The sequence below is a fragment of the Pempheris klunzingeri genome, chromosome 3 (assembly GCF_042242105.1).
Source record: "Pempheris klunzingeri isolate RE-2024b chromosome 3, fPemKlu1.hap1, whole genome shotgun sequence".
NCBI classification, from domain to species: Eukaryota; Metazoa; Chordata; class Actinopteri; order Acropomatiformes; family Pempheridae; genus Pempheris; species Pempheris klunzingeri.
In genome coordinates this window covers 7,402,197-7,425,007 of record NC_092014.1, presented here as the reverse complement: position 1 = coordinate 7,425,007, position 22,811 = coordinate 7,402,197, and the positions used below count along the sequence as shown (strand labels likewise).

The following is a 22,811-nucleotide window of genomic DNA, read 5'->3' as shown; positions in this document are numbered from 1 at the left end:
TGCTGGAGCTCCAAAAATTCAGTTAGCAGAAACATCTATAAACACTTTTGCACACACTGCTAAAAGAACCAGGTTTTAAACTTAAATACTTTCTTCGCATGGACACAAATATTTAGTGGTTTCAGTATTTTTCTTTACTTATTCTTTGGTTGTTGAATTTAAAAAAACAATCTCACAACGAGGTCCATTTTGTAGCTTTCCTGCAGCTTTCAATCATTTCGCAAACCACTTTGGTTTGTTGTGGAATTATATAGATAGAAATATATAGATTTTCAAATGTCAATTTCACTTTAGAAAGAAGAAGAGAAAGAGGACTTTGAAGTGCTCAGATAAAATCAGCGTGTAATATGATTAAAAGCACCAGAGCAACTATTAAATGGACTTTGTGGTTTTCTCCAGAGACCAAACCTTGAGCCTTAGTTTTACATTGTTTTATTCATGCAAACCTCTTGCATGACTTCCTTTTTAGATAACATTTTATTAGAACACGAATCAACGAGTGGATGTGTGCGTTGTGGGTAAATCGGGTTGGTTCTCTTCCTCTTGTCTCTTGTCTTTGGTTCCGTTGCATCATCATATCTTGTTTACCAGCTTTGCGTCAGTGCACAGAGTCCCCCCGGGGGAAAACAGGACAGACGGCTTGTTTAGCTGGTGGATAAGTGCAGTTTCACTCTGCAAACCATCATGTTCTGTATCTGACTGCACTGTGATCATTATTCACAGAGTATTTATGATTATTGTGGTATTCTGTGGCCATCTTGTTTCTATTACTGCTACTTTGGCCAGCTGTTGCTCTTGCACTCTTAAGCCAAGGTTTCGCACACAATGGAAAAACTTACTATTACACGCTGTTCAGCTCTTTAAGGGGGGTTAGCTTTGACAGGTTGGACTTATATCCTTAAAAATGATGTCAGTGCAGTTTGCTGAGGAGAAAAGTAGCACTCATGGGCCAGACAAAACAGCATAAAGCATGTAACGTAAAGATATAAAGTACCATGCTGTGCCTGTTGTACCAGGGTCAGTGCATGACATACTTTGACAAATTTGGTTCCTGTTGGAATATTTGGTTTCCCTTGCTCTTCCCTCTCTGTCAGACGCCCCGTCCTCCGTCACTCCTTATCTGTATCTCCTCCATGCTAGTCATGCCTCCGGGACTCTTGCCCTCACTGGGGTTAAAGAGCAACACAAGCTTCAAGCCCGACCTTCCCCAGCCTCAGTAAACCCTCTGATTGGAGCTTGCTTTCCCTCTACACCGCCGACGGGCCCTCCCCCCTCCATCTCTGCTCACCCAGTGGCTCCCTGTCAGTCTGTTTGGATTATTGTAACAGCTCAGCTCACATGCACTCCCCTCTCTGCCCACTGCACAAACAGTATATCAGAGATGAAAAGGATTAGGTGACAGAGAGCAGCGTTTGTTTTCTCCCTAGAGAAGAGAGGACAGCAGCCATGGAGTTGAAGTAAGTGGGGATGTTTGTGATTTAAAGACTGAGAGGAGGACTGGAAAGAGTGAGTAATTGATGGGAAAATGACCTGAGGAGGGAAAAATGGAAAGTTTCAGAAATGTACCAGTGTTGTTTTGGTAGCCTTTCAGGCCACAGTGTTAATAAACTGACTGTCTGTCAGCTTGTTTGGCTTCAGCAACAGGAAATGATTATTGTTAGAAGATGCCTCTGTAATTCCAGTTTAGGGTTAATTACCCCTGAAGTCTTATGGGTTAATTCTAGAAATACAGGTTCCAGCCAGAGTTCACATGAACCCTAATGTTCATGTGGCAATTTACATATTGTTTACTCGAGGCAGATGTACTTTAAGTGTACTCTGTGTAGGTGTGTACTGTATTAAGTGCTTGGAAGAAAATATTTCTAGACTTTCATTTCCTTTTCCTGTTTGTCATGGTCTGTGGCCTCAACCCATCTGTCTTAAAACCAAGCAGGTGCACTTTACATGTCAAGTTCTGTATGTTTAGAAAAAGTCAAGTGTATTATGTAACCTGAAGTTACTGTTTACAATCAGAGCAACATGTGACAACATCTACCTTTAGAGCCCTGATTAGATTAAGAATCACTTTTTCAATCCACTACATTAAATCAGCAGTGTTATTAGTCTGTTATTTATCAGTGTGGGAAAGCTGCCAGATGATATCCTGAGAGAATAAAAGGCAAAATGTTCTAATGGAACATGGGATCTACAAAACTAGCGACGCAATAAGACATGGTGCTGTTATCATATTGTAACCCTGGTTACTCTTTTACTAGTTACTACATTACAGCTTTTTTTCAGGATGGGGGTATGAGTTAAAAGCACAGGGACGGAAACTTTACAGCAGCTTGGTTCATTTTAATGACTGCTACAAAAGTTGGAAAACAGGACTCTGACAACAAATATAATGCAAATGACAAACGCGATGATGTCTGGCTGAGTAAGATGACACGTTTGATACCTCTCTGATGTCTGTCCATGAAAAGCTTCAGTCAGCAGCTGGTTAGCTTAGCTTAGCACAAAGACAGGAAACAGGGAGAAACAGCTAGCCTGGCTCTGTGCAACAACTGTAACAAAATGTGCCTGCCAGCACATCTAAAGCTCTCTATTTAACCGGCTATATCTCATTTGTTCAATAACTCAAAGTGTAAAAAGAACAATTTGTCATTTTACTGGACTATTGCTTGGGTAGGTTGTCTGGCAACTGACCAATGTAATAACCCACTGTAATATGAAAAATTGTTTTTGTGCTTTGATTTTTGTACAGATTAAACAAACAAGATATGGCTGGATTTATTTGCTGGCAGGCAGATTATGTTACCAGCAGCCGCTGGCTTGGCTGTAGCTGTACACTGAACATGTGAGTGGTGTCTGCAAAATAAATATCAATTTAAAAATAAAATCTTATCTTAAAATATGTTTCAACAGAGTGCATTGCACACATACTTTCCAGTTCACATAAAATCCATTTAGACTTTGGACAATTATGTTCTGATGATATATTGCGATTGGATTAACTGCCATGTAAGATCAATAAAACCAATTTCTAGGTGCGCATTTTGTCTAGTTGTTGAGCCACAATGATTAGCCTCACTGAATTCTGGTTGACAGATGTGCAGCATGGACACTTTCCAATAGCTCTGCACTTGCACATCTGTAGGCCTTCATTTGAGGTCAGTAGTTACATACATACATGCGCTAACACATTCAGACACCCAGACGGAGCTTTGTCTTATCTTGTGTGACCAGAAAGCGCAGTTGGCAGATATATAGCCCAGTGACGCATTGTCATGAGGTTTCCTTATTCACTTAGTGCAGCCCTTTTCTCCGAAACGTGTACATCTGACCTGACAAATAAAAGTAAAATACAAATAGTATAAATCTCTCACAGAAGAAATCTGTTCTAGTTTATTAATCACTAAAATGTCTTAAAGCTGCCCAAACAAACACTCAAACTATCGCTACAACTTTTTGTTACTTTTGTGGCTTAAAAGCTCTTTGACCAGAACACCAGCATCTGTGGTTTTCTGAGACTTTTCAAAGAAGAAGGGTGGATGTGGAGTTGAACAAGGGGATGTTCAGGCAGAAGGCGTGCCGTGCTGCTGTAATCTCTCATCATCCTGTCCCCAGTGGATGCTTTAGATAAGCATGAGAGCGTTCTTATAATTCAGGGCTTGTTTAGCTCCTGATTCCACTGAAATGCAAAGCTGGAGAGCACTATATATACTATAGCAATACTGTAACGGTGTGGTTATAATTAGTATGTGGCAGCTTCCTGGACTGCTGTTAAATAATTACAGCATCTGGACCACGGTAGTCTTTTTTTAGTTATGAAGCTGTTGCAACGTTGATGAAATGGCGCGATTACCAGGGTCACCATGGACATAAGCCTTAGACACAGACCATCTGGCTTTGGGTGCTGACAGGATTTAAAACACAATAAATGCTGAAAACAAACCGCAACTGCCAGCTCACACATAAACATCAGTTGCAATGATGATATAGTGCGTTTTACAGTCAGTGTGTATTCAGTCCATGTTGTCCTCTTCTGATTATGGTAATTTTAGCACATGTGAGAGCTGCTGCCTGACTGAGGAAGTTATCTTAGTCTTATCTCGTGTCCCCAGAATGGACCGTTGGCAGATATATTGACATGGACTTTCCTTACGTGTTATTGCTTTTTTCTCCAAAGCTTGTAAAATAGACAATCAGACAGTTCGAAGAGAAGATTGATAGCACTTTCATGCCTGTGCGTTATGGAGCAAGAGCAAGGATGCAATTAGCCTAGCTTAGCATAAAGACAGGAAGCAGGGAGCACATAGTTTTAGATTCCCCTCAGGATGTTTTTGTCAATAATTTTTGTAATACCTTAATGTTCCCTCTAGTTATCAGGTCAGAATTAAAAAATGTCCAATACTTTGACCAAACACTTGCAAAACTAATGACATTCCCATCAGCCCCAGCTGTAGTTTGTGTTTTGTGCTAATTTGTCATTTTCAGCATACTGAAACACTAAACTATATACATTTTAATTAGTGAGATTTATTGTGATAATACCTGTACAGTTGGAGTCTTTATGCTAAGCTAGGCTAATTTCCCAGCTCTAGCTTTGTACGTCGCACACAAACATGAGAGCGTTCTGGATTCATTCTGGATCTGACTTGATCATGAAGCACATGTCCTAAAAAGTCAAACTCTTCTTGAAGTGCATCAGTCTTTGTAACCAGAATGTTATAGTTACTCAGATCACAGCTAGCATGACAAATTGGTCCTCTATTTAGCTAGTTTAGGGAGTTAGTTTACCTTCTTTAAATGCACCTGTGCATAGAGAACTGTAATTTACTCTGGTAAATTGTGTAGAACATAATAATATCTATAAAAGTGCAAAACAATCAAAGCAATAAAAAAAACCCACAAAACAATGAAATCTGATTTCAAATTGCTGATATAAAAGACACCATCATGTGAGCACAGCAGTGAACCTGCATGTGACTGGACTCCTGCAAGTCAGACAAACCAGCCAATCTCAATCTACACTGTCAAACAGAAACCTCATTCCCTAAATGAACGCGTGTATGTAACACAGAGCATAATTCATCTCTCTGTACAAATTCTCCTGTTTGTCTTCACCACAGATGCTTACATTTCAAAAGCGGCCGTTCTGATTGGGCGCTGTCATCATTGTGCCAGGGTGACGCCGCACTTTGTGTGCTTAGAAACAGAGAGATGGCAAAAACAGCTGATGTCAGTGCTCTGGAAAGAGCTGTGGGATGGACACCAGAGGGAGACCCAGAGTTACATACAACCCCCTTCAGCCATTGTGTAAACCATACAATCTACAATATACCCAAAAGTAGTGTTTGAACTCTCTTCATGCTGGTGAGTGGAGATGAGCTGGTCTAAGATTAAACCTTGCCGTAGATGATCTACATAGAATAGTTAAAGTTAAACACCGGTTAAAGTTGTACTTTCTCCCGCAGAGGATGAGGTGAGAGAGCAGCAGATGTTTTTTTTCCCCATTACAGCCATTAAATTGGTTGGAAATGTTGCTTTTGCTTTATGGCTTTGAAGTCATCATCAAGGGTGATGATGTGGGTGTGAACAGTGAAGCAATGAAAACAGGTTAAGTCAGGTCTTTACTCCTCAGTGTGTAAAAATATGTGTTTAAGTGTTTGTTGCCTTGAGCTATTGGACTCTACTTTGCGTTGCTTTCATACAGACCTCTCGTTGACGTAATGCTTCTGCTGGCTTCTTTGGAAAACTTAAATGTCGATCTGTTGGTTGGTTGGTCCACCACTTTTGTCCTAACTGAATTATTCAAACAACTACTGAATGGATTACAGTATCGTATTGAATATTCATGCTCCCCAGAGGATGAATCCTAATGACTTTGGTGATCCCCTGACTTTTTCCTCTATTGCCACTAGTTTGACATTTGTGGTTTTGAGTGAAATGTCCCCACAACTATTGGATGGATTGTTCTGAAATGTGGTACAGACATTCATTTTCTCCTCAGGATAAATTGTACTAAGTTGGTGATACTTTAACTTGTCATCTTGCACCATCATCAGGTCACACTTAATTTGTACAATAGTTTGACCTGCGATGTTGTAATTGTTAGCATGCTGATGTTTGCATTCACAGAGCTGCTAGCATGGCTGAAGACTGTCTTCTTTAACTTTATTTGCATATATAAGCAAAGAGTTTCATTGGTAGGCAAAAAAAACCCCATCAGTTTGTGTTTCTTAACTGATCATAATTTGGACAGCATCAGAAAACACCAATAACGTTGATGTAGCTGTTACGTATGTTAGCATCAACAGGCCTGTCAGTAGTAACATTTGGAAGTCATGCAGGTTCCAGTCCTGTGTTTCTCTAGTGGTGGAGACTGACGCTTTAATTTACATTCACAATGCAGACTCTGCCTTCTTAACAAATCAGAAACAAAGTGATGAAGAGGTGTGTTGTTGGTTCATACACCCACATACTCACAGACACCCGCTTCTATGAATTTGCATTATCCAAATTAATAGCAGCCTCTTTGACCAGTGACCACTGGTAGAGCCATGAAGCAATGATTTTGATTTTTGATGATGTGAGACCTTCAAGGCATGGTGTTGGTGATATTCTAGCCTATATTTTTTAGATTGTCAGCAAATCCCATGAAAAGGCCAAAACCTATAATGTCATAATCCGTCACCCTCCTTCCTTTGAAATATTAAATGAAGTTTATCCTTTGGAAACTGAGTGTGCCATCTGCACAACTGACTATCTTGCCATAAAGCCCGTCCTCCAGTTGCATTAGCATGTCCCACTCCTCCGACTGCCTCAGAGCTTACTGACTTTGGAAGACGCTGAGATGAGATCATTGAAGCAGTTGCCAGACATCATGAAATGTGTGAAAAAACTCTGTCTAGATCAACTCATGTTGTTTTTGGAATGGAAGGGTAGAAAATGCCACAAAAGAATGTAAGACCTCCCCCCGAACCCTACATTATTTTTCCACTGTTATCCAGTGGTAGACAAAAAGCAATTTCTCAGCATTTGAAAAGATAAGATCATTCAAATCAAGCCACAAATCTCAGACTCAGACACCTCAGGTGGCTGTGCTGTAGCAGTTTGCCAGAAGAAGTTAAAACTTTTCACATTGATCAAAGAAATATGTCAATTTAAGGGTTGTTGTCTTCTGTCTGTGCACTAACCGCAACTCGTACAACTGTGTCAATCTTGGGCATGTTTCTATCACTATTTCACATTAATGTAGCTAACTATGCTGGACGATAGCCTTCCCATCCTTAATGCCGACCCTCTAAGATCTACAGCAGTGAATGAGCACAGCATCAGACCTGTGGGGAAACACTGAACAAACTGAAGATGTGGGTAGCAAATCAGAGGTCTGGATAGGACGGGTTTTCATGTACACTGAATTGTCCAAACAAGCTCTTTTTAAAGCAATTACTTTGTTGACTAAACGCACACCTCATCTTTCTCTTCTCCTCCATGAGCGTACAGTAGAGAGTCTGCTGGCATGATGCAAAAATATACAGTATTCGCTTAATTTAGAAGGTCATTGTTTTGCTGCACTGTGGTTTGAAGGTCAAAGCTTTGATTTAACAATTTAGGTGATCTTGTGAGTGCAGAAAGCTTTATAAAGTTCAGCTCATCACCAAACCACATGTGCCCTCAGTGGCCTTCATGCTTTCATCTTTTGTAAAAGAAAAACAAAAAACAACCAGTTTCACCTTACGATTATGTCAAGAATGTAAGAAACTATGAAGAAAAAACAATTATAATGTTGAGAACTGACCTGCTTGTGCTATATTATATCATATCATGTGTGTGTATGAAGCAATATATACATGTGTACATGCACACATAAGAACAGGCAGATTTCAAGCACTCTGCTCATCTCTTCCCTTTCTGTTATACTTTCATTCCCTTTTCCTTGGTTATCTTGATTCTCCTTCATATTTTGCCTCTCACTTTCCTTCTCTTACCTTTTGCTGTGTCTCTGCATGTAGAGTGAGTCAGCAGCACCCACACACCCGCGCACACATGCGCTCAGAAAGATCTCTTTGGTTTTAACTCTATTGGCCTTGGAGGGGACCCATAGCTGCTGCCCTTTTTTTCCCCCCCTCCTCCATTTGTGAGATCACCAGCCGTCAGCCAGTACTCACTCACATACTCCTGATGCTGCACACGCTCACAGCACTGCAGTGAGCCAGCATTTACTTCAGACACAGAGAGAGAGAGAGAGAGAGGGGAAGGTAGGAGGGAGATGAATGGATGAGACAGACTAAGCCAAGAATGCAAGTGATGGGAGGAGAGTAAAGGAGGGAGAGAGAGAGAGAGAGAGAGAGAGCGGAGGGGAGGGGGGGTGATGTAAAAACTGAAATACAATCTGGCTAAATCGCCCCTCCTCAACTCGGCTCACATGTGCGTGCACACCCATAAACACTCGGAGGAGCTGTCTTGCTCACACACACACACACACACACACACGCGCGTCCTGTCGTCTCCTGTTTGGCTCGTCGCTGCTACCTGGAGGGAAGCATCATTTCTTGTGAGAGCTGACATGACTTGAAGGCATCATCAGGGGGGATTTAGAGCACCATTTCTCACATGGAGCCAGTGTTTCGGTCTGTGTGCTGGAGTGGATGACGCCTGTTGATCGGCCCATAGATGCAGCACTGTAAGTCTTCCTCTTTATGGTGTAATGAGACAAATGCTGAGCCGTGTGGAGGTCACATATTTGCATGATTATGACTGCTTTCTCTTGGAGTCAAAACATGTGAGAAAGAAGCTAAAAATTCATTGATTTAAATGTAAGGTTTCTCTTGTCATGAGTTCTTTCAGCTGCGTATTAGATGAGCTCACTCCAGCAGGAATTATTCCGCTTAGCTGGTGCGGATCTGATTATGTAAGAGTGGAGTGTTGTGTGGCTGCTGCGACCTTGTGCACTGTCAGCACTGGGCTGCTTCTGTTGTCCTGTTGTGGCTGTCTGCAGGATTTAGGAATGCTAGTTTTATAATCAGTGCCATATTTGATGCTCTGTTTATCTGCTTAATCTGGTCTGTGGAGCTGCTAAGTTATTAGCACACAGCCTAAGACCTGAGCTTTTGTGTTTGTGCAAGCCTGCGTTGGCATACAGTGTTTATATCGTCACTGTACACATTTATGAATTTAGAGTAGAGCTTGTAAATCTTTTAGATTCAGGGCTGGTCAGATGTAACCAGAAAGTTACTGTAGCAGTTTAACATGTAACTATATGGAAGCTGACAACAAACACATTACATTCCAGCCACCTAACATATTTGAAATTTTAGTAATAACCCACTGACGGCACGACGGCTTCATTATGACTGTAATTGTATCCACGGCTCTCCATTTTCAGGCTTACCAATTCACCACATTGTAGTTACAGGATCTGCTTCCAGGAAGAGGAAAGAGAGGACACTTGTGCAAGAGAGAGAGAGAGAGAGATTAAGAGAAAATAGAGTAGAGATGAGGAGAAAGGGAGCAAGCACCATAGAAAGAAGTGCAGTCCCTGAGGGTTTCCTCTCAGCAGCAGAGGTGGCCTGTTTCTGTGCCTTGTCTTGAATGTGATGAGACAATAAAAGCACTGACACACTTTCCGCGTCTAAGTTAGCTGCCAGATAACGTTACAAGAAGACGTCAGACGTTAGAGTAAAAGATGCAGCTCAGACTTCTCCACGCTAATACAGAATCAGTTTAAATATGCCATATAAGTATAAAAGTGTTTCTTTTTGTAGGCTCAGTGTTCTGGCTCTCACTGATGAGTGCTGAACACAGCAGCTCCAAGAGTGCCTTGCATTCACCTCGCAATCAAATATTTATCACTCAAAGTGCCTTTTATAACAAACATCCAACCATAGCTGCAGCTCTGACTCATTGCTACTGCTGTGCTTTACAACATGGGGGTCGAGAGCCCCCTGCACCGATTTAGACTTTTTCTTCAGCCCCTACCAATTCTGACGCCTCAACTCAGGGTATCTGCTGACATCGAGTGTTAATCCAACACCAGTTCTCTCTTTTTCCTGGTTTCACAAGATAAATCTTTTATATGAGCTAACATGAGGCCATGACTGACAGAATGTATGTGATTTGGATTTGAGTATGTGAAAGTCTGAATTTTGTAATGACATTTACAAAGAAATGTGGATCAGTCACTTCTGGTAGACACCCGATCCACTTAATCAGGTCAGTTCAGGCGCTGATACTGATTATATCAGGGAATCCCTTCTAAAAACGACTGAACAATCTCAGAAGGCTCATCAGCGCAAAAATATGCACATTTGCAATTAAATGAGCAACAATGACACAATGAAGTAAAAATGAAACGACACATGACTGTGGGGCCTTTGGTGCCCCTAGATGTTTGGAGGCCTGGGTCAGCCCCAGCCCTTTATGAATGTACAACAATAGCTTTTCTAAGCTCTTGGAAAGTTTTACAACTGTATAAAAAAATCATAGTAGAGTAATAACTGAACTTCTTTGCAGTTGGAGCTGTCCTCAACAGTTTTACAGTCTCTTTTATAATGGTTACCTACAGGGAAACTGCTCTTTTGGGCTACAGGGTTGTTTTTTTCTTTCCAATACAACATGGCAGCAAGCCTGAGTGGCAGAATGATATCCAGCTCCTTGAAAAGTGTCACTTTTGGGGATCATGAGCCAAAAAGAAATAAGGGTCCATCCCTGGACACACTGGGCAGTGATTGTTTCAGTATTCATTTTTAAGTCCTTAAAGTTCTCCGAGGAACATCTACATTTTAATGACAAGTAGGCTGCTGAGGAAGACTTGATTTGATCAAAAGCTCTGGAACAGCTACTAAAGAGAGCTTGTGATGACATTATTTTGTCAAGTGCTGTATCCAAAGGTCAAGAATGGGCTTTCAATGTCAGTATTTTTTTTTTTGTAGAATTAGAGCTAGAGATTGAAAACTCACATCCACAATAGTGTGAATGTTTTGATCCTCAGTTAGTCGGCACTTTAGCGAACATTTGCTGTTTCAGCCTCATCCTCAGTTTGACCTCAGTGTGTTCTACTGACCAAAAAAGAAATATGTCTGGCATTTGGTTTTATCTTGGTGACCTGTTGATGTTTTCAGTCACTGTTTCTAATCTTAATATGTCTGCGTTGGGTGGGAGTTGAAGCCTGTAGCCACAGGCACTGATTGGTGTGTCTGTTTGTGCGTTTGGCATTTCCTCTCTCAGTGAGGGGATGGAAGGAAGAAGACTTTTTTCGCCTTTGATCTTTACAACCCACAGATCTCCCCTCACCTCCGCCGTGCGTTTGATCATATGTGCTGTCTTTTTGCGTCTCACCCTCCTTCTGTTTCTCTCTGCAGGGTGCAGGGTAAGAGGAAGAGGGACTCCTATGTCAGAGTTTTAGGATGGCCAGTGAAGGCTCCACTATTCCCAGCCCCGTGGTCCGCCAGATTGACAAGCAGTTCTTGATCTGCAGCATATGTCTGGACCGCTACGAAAACCCCAAAGTATTGCCCTGCCTACACACCTTCTGTGAGAGGTGAGTAGAGTTGCCATGTTGCTCTTATGTAGGAATGTCATGTTTAAAATTTCATGGGGAGGGGGGGTGGATTAAAGCTGGGAAAAACTAACTCAAATGTATGACTTGTATGTTTTCTGTACGAAAGAGATGCTGCATGGAAGTAAGCTGAAAATGCTGTAATAATTTTGTAATCAATGCCGTATTGTTTTTGTAAATTAGAGTACTGTTTCACAAGAGGTGGTGCTGCGTCCCTGCTGTTGACTTTGTGTGTTGGTGCCGTACTCTTTTACAACCAGCCTCTGTTTCTGATACAAAAGAGAAATTGTGGACGGTGCCTGTCTGTCCCTTTGCTCTGGTGGCTTCTGGAGAGTCGATAAGCTGTAACAGTTACGTGTGTGTGTGTGTGTGTGTGTGTGTGTGTGTGTGTGTGTGTGTGTGTGTGTGTGTGTGTGTGTGTGTGTGTGTGTGTGTGTGTGTGTGTGTGTGTGTGTGTGTGTGTGTGTGTGTGTGTGTGTGTGTGTGTGTGTGTGTGTGTGTGCGTGCGCGCGTGCGTGCGTGCGTTACAAGAAAATGTGCTTGTGCGAGAAAACTAGTTAGATACTTGACATTTTTCTTCTATGGATTTGAGCAGATGACATTTATTGTGCCGTTACAGTTGACATTTTAAAGCTTTTTACATCTTTTTGGGCTTTTATTTACCTGAAACCATATGTGATCATATGTTATGATGGTAGTGGATGCTTGAAGTGTAATATGACGCTAAATTCTAAGTGGTAGAAAGACATTATTTCACTGACATGTAAGCATGTTGAAAACCTCCTGTACTCTAATGTACTCCTGTACTCAACATTATGTTGAGGGTAGTCGAAGGAGTGAACACGCTCATCAGTTATGTAATGTTGCTCTGCAGTGAGTGGCTACTTTATCAAATACACATGCACAGTGCATAGTGCAATCCAATACAATGGATGTTCCATACATGAGGTGAAAGAATGTTGGAAGCACTTTAGCACCTAACATGATCCAGCCCAACACAGATGACCTCAAAAGTTAGTTCAGTCAACACCTTCTCTGACAGTGTCAATATAACTGAACATTATACATTCTACAGTGACAGGATTTATGGGATTATAGCAGGGCTATTGTATTTGAGTGCAGCAAGCTGTTAAAGTTAAGATAATAATCTGATAAGACTAGCAGCTACTTTAAACGTTTTCAACCACTAGATGGCATCAAAGGCGAGAATAGCCTGTGTTTATCCCCCTTAAAGGTCAAATAACAGATTGTGAACTGGTAGATTATAGCTTTGCACTTCAGTCCTTCTTTTCCCCTGCCTTTGTCAATGCAACGCACACAAACACACCAAGCACCAGCCTACGCCTCTGTCAAGACTCTCTTTGATACGACATATTGCAGGATGGCTCCCACTCTTTGAATATTCCCCCTGCTCTCCTGCTCCAGGTGCCTGCAGAATTACATCCCGGCCCACAGCCTTACATTGTCGTGCCCCGTGTGCCGCCAGACCTCGATCCTGCCGGAGAAAGGTGTGGCGGCATTGCAGAATAACTTCTTCATCACCAACCTGATGGACGTGCTGCAGCGGGCGCCGGACAGCTGCAGCCAGGAGGCCGCCGCTCTCAACAACATCACCACTGTGGCTGCAGGCCAACTGCTCTCCTGCCCCAACCATGGAGGCAATGTATGTTGATTTTGTTCAGTATGTCATCTGCAAACAAATATGACACGATGCATTTGAAAGCTGAAAAGGCAGTTGTTTATGTTAGTTAGATCTTAACATGTGTAGATGTATAAACCACCACATCTGAGTATCCAGTTTACTTAATTTGTCTATTATACAGATTTATAGGATTTTCAGCAGAGCATTATTTATTACCCATCCTCTATGACTTGAGGTTAGATCAAACACACTAGCACAGCATGTATTTGTGTGCAGTGTTAAAAATTCATCACCAGTGTCTGATAAAGTCTTGATAATGGATAGCTTAGAAGTCACGTTTCATTAGTCAATAGTTCAGGTTTTGATCATTATTTTAAAGGTTCATTGTCAGACCAGCACTCACTGTTCTGAAAGTGATTTTATCAGCCAAAAATATAATTCTAATTCTAAACTGACAAGAGTCCAAGTGTCTGCAGCTGTGCTAGTGGCTCTGTGAGGCTGTATGTGTTCACAGTGGTGCTTTCAGCTGGATGCTATAGGCATGCTAACATGCAGACGTTCAGCAGGTATAATGTTTATAGTGTTCTTAGCGTTAGGGTGTTAGCATGCTTGAATTTGCTATTTAGCGCTAAGGTCATTAGTTTTGTAGGTATTTCATCATAATCTAAGTATTGGACAAATTAAGAATTTGACCTGAAGCTGGAACTAGTTGAAAAGGGATCATCAAAGTTATTAGAAGTCATCCATCGACATTTCACCCTGAACTAAAAATGCCATCCTGTGCTACAGAAAAAGTCAAGGGATCATCAGAGTCAGTAAGATTCATCCTGTGGGGGACACGAATGTCTGCACAAACTTTCCTGGTAATCCATCCAGAAGTTGTTCAGATATTTCAGCCTGTGGTGGACCGACCAACACTGCCATTAGTCACGCTGGAAATGTGGCGAAAACATTTTGACCTAAGCCTCAACCCCATATTTAAGTCTAATCTCTACTTTTTCCTGTCACTTAGGTCATGGAGTTTTACTGTCCGCCTTGTGAGACGGCCATGTGTCATGAGTGTACAAGTGGCGAACACGGAGAACACCCAACTGTGCCTCTAAAGGACGTAGTGGAGCAGCACAAGGCCTCATTACAGGACCAGCTAGACGCTGTCAAGAAGAGGTACAACACCATCATTATATAGACTTCATTTTACTGCACTGTAGACTTTATTATCACAAGTAACAGCCATGATGTCATGACTTAAACAAAGTCTGTAAACACTGTATGTGTCCCCATTCCTGCGGTCCCTCTGTTGTTCCCAGGTTGCCGGAGATCGACTCAGCCCTGCAGATGCTGTCCGAGATCCTGCAGCAGCTGACCAATCAGAAGAGCTCCATTGAGGATGTTATCCACACCACCTTTGATGAGTTGCAGAAGACGCTGAATGTCCGCAAGAGCGTTTTACTTATGGAGCTGGAGGTCAACTACGGCCTCAAGCAGAAGGTGAAGTAACGATATAGTATTTGGCTGACACAGAGAGAATGTGTTTTCACTGTTATCCTTCAATGTTTGGTTTAGACTTTGGTCATATCTGGCTTTGGTCACAATAATGATAAGTGTTGTTTGAGTCTTTTAATAGCACTTTGCAGTCTCTATCTACCTCTGACGGGGGCTGTATGGACTGGAAGCTCTGATTTGTTCCTATAATGAGTTTTTGGAGTATATGAAAAAGGAAACCATACAGAAAGAGAGAGACACAAAATTAGTACATCACTGACCTAATTAGAAAAGCATTTAACCTATTACAGGCTACTCATCGGGCTGTTCTTGCTGTGTCAGGGGCTCAGCTGGTCTGTTAAGTGATTAACAGGCAGAAAGAGGGGGCCAGGGAGCTGGTGCACCACCCCAATCCAGGCAACCAATCCCCCCCAGTCTGGTCAGCAGCCTGCTGCCGCCCCCTCGGGGAGCTTCATCACATGGGTTGCTAATGATTTACAATTCACTGGCTGGTGCACAGGAAGAACACGGCCACCCAGGGGAAAACCCAGATCTGTGACTTTGAGCTGTGTTGTTGCTCAAAGCTAGATGGAGCCAGTGTACTGTTTGTGCACTTGGGTTGATTTGGGTGTGTCATGTGCAGTGAGCGAACACAGTACAGCTTCGCTCTTCATGCTGCAAACACTTTATCCTCTTACTCTGAAGCTTGATCTCCAGTCTTACAGTTTGCATTGGCAGTATCTTTTAGTTTTCAGAGCTTCAGTGTGTGAATTAGTCTACAGACAAAGAGATAGTAAAAGACTTCTCAAACATTTGAGTCCAGTCTGAGATAAATGGCTTAATGGCCTCTGTTGTAGGGGAAGAAGAGGAGTGTGATGGCCAGATGGGGGTGAGTCTTTCTTGGTTTTTTTCATCAGGGTGGAGTCATGTCCAAGTGATAAGGAGAAATGGTAAAAAGTATATTGGCACACTTGAAGTATAGCATACTGAGACATTCCATGATATAAATGTGACTTGTGTTAGCATATTATTAGCATGACTCATGACCATTTAAAGATGAATTACTGCAGCGTGAATGACGAAATCCTGTTGTTTTAATGCATGTGATTAGTTAACACTCAATGGATCATCACTTAATTAAAGTTACTTTGTACATAAATGTATTCGTGCCCAAATTAACTCCAGCTAAGTTACATAGAGAAGAGCATTTTAGACCTAGAATGGGGTTTATCAGAATCAGGTTTATTTCCAGGTAAGTTTTCACATTATGAGGAATTATCATAGATATATAAAGAATACAAGATATTTACAATACAGAATATGAGAGAAGAAAATGTGCTAACAAATGTACACTATACTATATGTTTTGTTTTTTTAATTAAAGAGCTTGATAAGCAGAGCAGTGTCTCTGACAGCACAATGGAACCTATTCTTACTGAAATATTAATCTGTTTTTGTTAAATGTCAATGTGCTGCTTTATGACTGAACAATGGTTGTTTATGTCACATGTACAAGAAGAGACACGTGTGCTTTAATAAAACCTGGAGCTGTGTCTGATGTTTTTTTGTTGTTTTGCATATTAGATTATGTTTTTGCCGACATGCACTCGCTGAGCTAAGATCTCATTCCTCTATAGTTGTGGTTGATGTTTTAGTTTTACATCGATATTAATCTCTCGTTGATCTCTTACTTGCTGTTCTACACAACGGTGGAGCCATATGGGTTTTATGTGTGGGCTTTAATGCTGAAGGACAGCCACCTGAGGTTTGGGTTGTGAGATGAATAAAGGAATGAGCTAGAAGAAAGTATATTATTGCTGAAGCCTAAACAGTGTGGGCACCACAAAGTAACCCTGCTGCTGTCTGGTGTGTTTACTTATAGGTGCTCCAAGCCCAGCTAGATATGCTGCTGCAGGGCCAGGAGGGCATCAACAGCAGCTGTAACTTCACCGAGCAGGCCCTGAGCCACGGCACCGAGGCCGAGGTGCTGCTGGTGAAGAAACAGATGAGCGAGCGTCTCATTGAGCTCGCCAGCCAGGAGCTTCCTCTGCAGCCCGGAGAGAACAACCAGCTGGACTTCCTCGTGGAGACGGAGGGACTGAAGAAGTCCATCCACAACCTGGGCACTATTGTAACGACTAACGCTGTGGCCTCTGAGACTGTGGCTACTGGTGAAGGGCTACGGCATTGCGTGGTGGGTGTGCCCACCTCCATCACCATAACCACTAAGGACAAAGACAGAGAGCTGTGCAAGATGGGTAACGCAGTCATCACCGCTGAAATCTCCTCATCTGATGGCAGCAAAGCTGAAGGAGAGATACTGGACAACAAGAATGGCACTTATGAGTATGTGTTCACAGCTCCCAGGGAGGGGACTTTTTATTTATCACTGCGTCTATATGACCAGCACATCAAAGGAAGCCCCTTTAAGATCAAGGCCACCAAGTCCATAGATGTGTCACAAACATCAGACGGCATGAAGAAGAGGCTGAAGTCTCCAGGCAGTGGCCACATCAAGCAGAAGGCCATCAAGAGGCCGGCCAGTATGTACAGCACAGGGAGGAGGAAAGAGAATCCCATCGAGGACGACCTCATCTTCAGAATCGGTAAGAAAGCAGACATTTTGTTTTATCGCCCCAAAATGTGGCTGTAGCACCTGGATTGTTCATTCAGATTCATAATCTTTAACTATTCTTGATCAGATTGTTTCCAATTTAAATGTAAGTTTTGCCAACTATAACCCTTTAACCAAAGTTCTTGCCAAGCTGCTTGTATTTAGATGATTTAACGATGAGGCTTCTTTCTTAAAATGAAAAAAAAAAGTATTGAGGAAAGAATCATTTGGGTATCAGTACCAGGTGTCATAGTGGCACTAGAGCAGATGCATTTGAAATAATACCCACCATTAGCCTGGAGACCAGCATCTTATATATCCAGAGGTAGTTAATCGCCAATGCGCTCAAAACATGTACTTTAAAACCTTTTTAAACAGGACCTCTAACATGCTTTGCACAACTGTTTGCAATCATGTTTGCATTACGTATTTATATTATTAAATTATTATTGTAACAAAAAGAGCAGCAGTGACAGTTTGCCCCACAGCCTGGTGCTTGGTAGAGCTGCATTTTAAATATCACCATTATAGTTCTAAATCAAACTTAGTCACACCATCGATCTGCTATTATGGATGCTGCTATGTTTCATGTGTTCCAGGCACTAAAGGAAGAAACAAAGGGGAGTTCACTAACCTGCAGGGAGTGGCTGCCTCCTCTCTGGGAAAAGTGCTGATAGCAGACAGCAACAACCAGTGTGTTCAGGTAAAATAACCGACAGAAACGGCACGTGCTGAGGGGTATATTCAGAAGTCAGTGCTGGAGCACTACTACTTCTCACTGTTCGGTCCCTTTGATCAATGCTGCCTCTCTTTTGACCTTTGTTCACATTCTGTATTTGTGGACATTTGTTGATGAGAATTAGAAAAAGATTCCCTTTTTTTTTTTTTTTTTAATGTGTGTTTTTAAATCTGCAGATTTTCTCAAACGATGGCCAGTTCAAAAGCCGTTTTGGTGTGCGGGGCAGGACTCCGGGTCAACTGCAGCGGCCGACGGGTGTGGCCGTCCACCCCAACGGTGACATCATCATTGCCGACTATGACAACAAGTGGGTCAGCATCTTTTCAAGTGAAGGCAAGTTTAAGGTAAGTTGAGCTTTAATCCTTCCTTATCTTTATTCCAGGTTTTATAGACTGTGGGACAAAGTAATGGAACTTTGATGTAATTTTCACTAAGAACAATAATAGCAGGTACACCATGTAGTTTCTGCTATAAATGCTGGTGTGTTGTCTTCATACCACCACTGTATTTTTATAAAGACACTTTATAAATTGGGATTTCATTTAATTATTAGTTATTATTATTTAGTTTAGTTAGACTATGCCCCACCCTAGTTCATTTACGCTTTTCCCACCTCATTTACACATTTTCTGGAGTGTTAAGAGATGCACTCATGCAGATTTTCACTTCCCTCTGCGGTCTATGTCAGAGGAGTTGATGCTGAATTATAACAGTGAAAATTAATTGGTTTAGCCTTGTGCTTTGGATAGTTTTAAAGACGTTGTCATACTTTCTTACCAGGAGTTATAGCAGAGTTTCAATGGCACAATGTACGATACGCCCATGTTGCATGTAGAACCAGCGGCTTGTTCACTGACACAGTATTTACATCTGTAGTGTGTGCTTATTCATGGGATGTTGAACTACAGGGAGCATATAAGAAAAGATTTTTAAAGGAACTCTGTAAGCTTTTTGGTATATAATCCTTGAGAGACTGTGAACAATTCATTCAATGTATATATGGAATATTGTGCAGTATAGTTTACTCTGATTTTATTCTACTAATATTGCTATTGATCTAAGCATCCAGTCGTGACGTCTGTGATTAAAACCTCGGGTGCTGCCTAACAGAAATGTGAATCCTTGACTTGTCCAGAACAAGATTGGTTCAGGGAAGCTGATGGGCCCTAAAGGTGTGTCTGTGGACAGAAATGGCCACGTCATCGTGGTCGACAACAAGGCCTGCTGCGTCTTCATCTTTCAGCTCAACGGCAAGCTGGTCACCAAGTTCGGTAACCGTGGCAACGGTGACCGGCAGTTTGCAGGTACACTCAATGGTAATACGTGCACTGCCCCCTGCAGTCTTTCTCCAACCAGCTCACACCTGCATGTGGAATGAAGACGAATGCCAAACCAGGAGCCATTAAGATCCCTTTATCCTTTGACTTCAGAGGTTTTTCAAAATAAGACACAGAATGTTCATTTAATTTATCATAAATTAAATGCACATTGCATAGATTACTAACTTGACTGTCCTGCATGTATTACAACTTAATATGGTATGAATATTTTAGTATAATTCTTTTTTTCATCTTGTTTTTCTGTCGTTAAATGCATTGACTTATTAACTTGCATGTTCTCTCAAAACATTTGCCATGAAGAAACTGAACTATGTCTGTCTTTTTTTGACAAACAGCACTAAGACTTTATTGTCGCTTGTTTTTATTCAGGTCCTCACTTTGCTGCCGTCAACAACAACAACGAAATCATTGTGACAGATTTCCACAACCACTCAGTTAAAGTGGGTGCTCAGTTATTTCTTTTTCTCTTTGCTCATTTTGTTTACTGTGTTTTCATACAGTGGCTCATTGTTGGTAGTAATTTTAGATTACTGTCTCCATGCTATGACCCCCCTTGAAAACCAAACTGTAGGTGTTCAACACAGAAGGAGAATTCTTGCTGAAGTTTGGCTCTAACGGCGAGGGCAACGGCCAGTTCAACGCCCCCACAGGAGTGGCAGTGGATGTCAATGGAAACATCATAGTGGCAGACTGGGGCAACAGCAGGATACAGGTTAGTGCCTTGACAAGCCCTGAGAAAATACAAGCAGAAGTCGACTTTTAAACCCTGCTGCATTCCAAGTTTCAGTATATAGTATCTCTACATGACTAATTTCTACACCTTGCAGACCAAATGTCATACAATTTTAATTCAAATTTAGATAAGTGCCTTACCATCTTCTGGCCTGTATACAAATTACATTTCTCACAAGAAAATTTGACTACACATTAGTGTCTAAACTTCATGTAAAAATAAAGAGATCTTCTCTTGTCGGGTTCGCAAGCTTCTTCTCAATAGTCACATTTTCAAACAGCCACTTCAGTCATCATGACTCATCCTTTATGATGAGGATCAAATACTCCAGCAGAAACTAAGACTTTTCATTTTCTCCTAGATTACACATTGGAACAAGTGAAACTTTCATCCTCCAAAGCAGTGTATCAGCTTGTACTCATTTCAGATTGAAGGATCAATATACCAACTCTAAATGATGAAAAATTCAACATTTAATAACGTAATTATATTGATTATACAACAAGTATGCCATGTTGCTATTTTTTTCCAGTTTGGTGTGTATGAGAAACTAATAATTTTTAATTGACTTGATTCTGCCAGTACACCATTTCACCATTTCATTATGCAACAGTTTTTCTTTGAAATGTTAGCTCTCAATTAGGATGACATTATAAGTGAACAGTGGAGTTACCTTACTACAAAGTTATTGAAATAAACTACACATGTAGTTGGAGACGAGTGTCTTGTGGTTTTATTCGACATGCAGATATAAACAGAATACTGATTTTACATCTCTCTCTCTCGCTCTCTCTCAGGTGTTTGATGGCAGCGGTTCGTTCCTGTCCTACATCAACACATCAGCAGACCCGCTGTACGGCCCACAGGGACTGGCTCTCACCTCTGACGGACATGTTGTGGTTGCAGATTCAGGCAACCACTGCTTCAAAATCTACCGCTACCTGCAGTAACACTTCCCCCCTCAGCGCACAAACTGTACAGTGTACACACGCACTCATCGGTATGGAGCGACTGGCAGATTTGCACTCACCCGCTCACCCATTCATCCTCGAATCGTGCTGTTATTGTGCCATCTGTTCTCCACATGTATGTCTGTGACATCGCCTCTAACACAGAAGACGCAACAATTGTTTGTGGTTTGGATAAAAACAGAGGATCTATGATGTTCACAGACATCTGCTGGTGATCGGTGCTTTGAGGAGTTACTCATAACCTTGTTCACATTCCATTTTAACTACTCTAATTTGAAACTGAAACCTTAGTATTGTACATATGTTAGACAGTTGATTTGTTGTTACATGGCAGGAAAACTGGAAAATATTGCTATTGCACTTGTTCCTCAAAATACTGGTTGAACATTGTGTTAAGTGGGATTGAAATTGAAATTAAAAAGTACTTTAGCGACCAGAAAAATAATGGGAATCCAATTTATAGTTCCAGTTACTGCAGCTTCCTGTTAAATGCTCTTAGGAGTCCTCACATTTTGCCTGTTCACTATAAAAGAAAAATCTTGCACCTACTGTAGGAAGCAGGTATTTTATAGCATGATTAAGCATCTCTTCGCATGCTGTTTAACAAACACTAGTGCACTATATAGAAATCTATTTCAGGCAGATACTTAACATCACTAAAAGAAACTTAAAATCAAAGCAATATTTCAATAATACTTCTACCTATATGTGGAAATGACTAATTAATGTTATATGTCATCACTTTAAATGAACACACACGTGGTTATTAACTATGCTGATAACTTCTGCTTCATTGGTTTTACAAAAACACATTTGTGTGTGCAAAACAAATGTGAGGGTGTTGTGATCAATTAAGGTACAAAACAAAAGCCACTTGAGAGTTTGACTTACAAACTACTGTGTGTGTGTGTGTGTGTGTGTGTGTGTGTTTGGGTGAGTGTCGTGTGTGAAACCTCTTGACATTTTGAGTCACAATCTGCTGTGATTATATGCAAACATCTTGGAATTTAGTGCATAATTTGAGTAAATAGCTAAAATGCTGAAAATAAACTCAGTAGGATGCATCAGTCCTTACTTAAAGGGTTTGTTCATCCATCTAAGGACTTAAGAAACAGAGCTACAGAACTGTGATCACCTCCACTCCACTTCCCATGTGCTCTTATGAAAAAAAAAAATCAGTAGAACTACTAAAGAGTTGCATTTTAGAAAAGCAATTTGCCCATCCTCAAGAAAAGATGCAATATGTAGTTCACCAGTTGAGGTGTATGTTGTGAAAATGCACTGTGCTCCTATTTAGAAAGCCTTAGCCAAAACTTGTTTGTCTTCAAGCACACAGTTTTCATCACTCATTATCCTGAATCTGGTCATCCATTTTCTACACAATCCTGTTAAATTATTTGTTGTCCATTGTCTTGTTTATATTTGTAATGCCAAATGGAATTAAAGTGCCCATAGGAAAGAAAATTGCGTATGTAGTTAATTTTGTTATGTTGGTGTAACTCCATTGTTGCTGAAAACACTGTTATGTCGTTTTTTCAAATCAACATAGCATCTATTAGTTTATGCAATGACACTAATCATGTGTGAAATAATTTTTGCATATTCATAATGATGGATTATTTCTCTCTGCAAAGACATTTGATAGTTTAATAAGTCCATGTACTTTATTGGACAGCAGAGGGCGTCAGAAAGCCGTCAGGAGGCGAAGTCAGATACGTCGCTTCTTCCTGTTAAAGTAATGCTGC

The 22,811-nt window shown here is 41.2% G+C and overlaps 1 protein-coding gene across 2 annotated transcripts; it reads left to right on the top strand.

Moving 5' to 3' along the window:
* The first annotated feature begins 1,315 nt into the window (after window positions 1–1,315).
* trim2a (tripartite motif containing 2a) lies at window positions 1,316–22,530 on the top strand. Of its 2 annotated transcripts, none has more exons than XM_070856513.1 (12): window positions 1,316–1,457; window positions 11,349–11,527; window positions 12,971–13,208; window positions 14,200–14,351; window positions 14,495–14,675; window positions 16,552–17,275; window positions 17,883–17,986; window positions 18,199–18,366; window positions 19,158–19,326; window positions 19,732–19,802; window positions 19,934–20,074; window positions 20,893–22,530. In XM_070856513.1, the coding sequence occupies exons 2-12, from the start codon at window positions 11,394–11,396 to the stop codon at window positions 21,043–21,045; spliced, it is 2,235 nt and encodes a 744-aa protein (XP_070712614.1). In that variant the 5' UTR covers window positions 1,316–1,457; window positions 11,349–11,393; the 3' UTR covers window positions 21,046–22,530. The 2 variants fall into 2 exon arrangements, with proteins under 2 accessions (XP_070712614.1, XP_070712613.1); XM_070856512.1 differs by having other exon boundaries at window positions 19,158–19,338.
* Window positions 22,531–22,811: the final 281 nt, after the last annotated feature.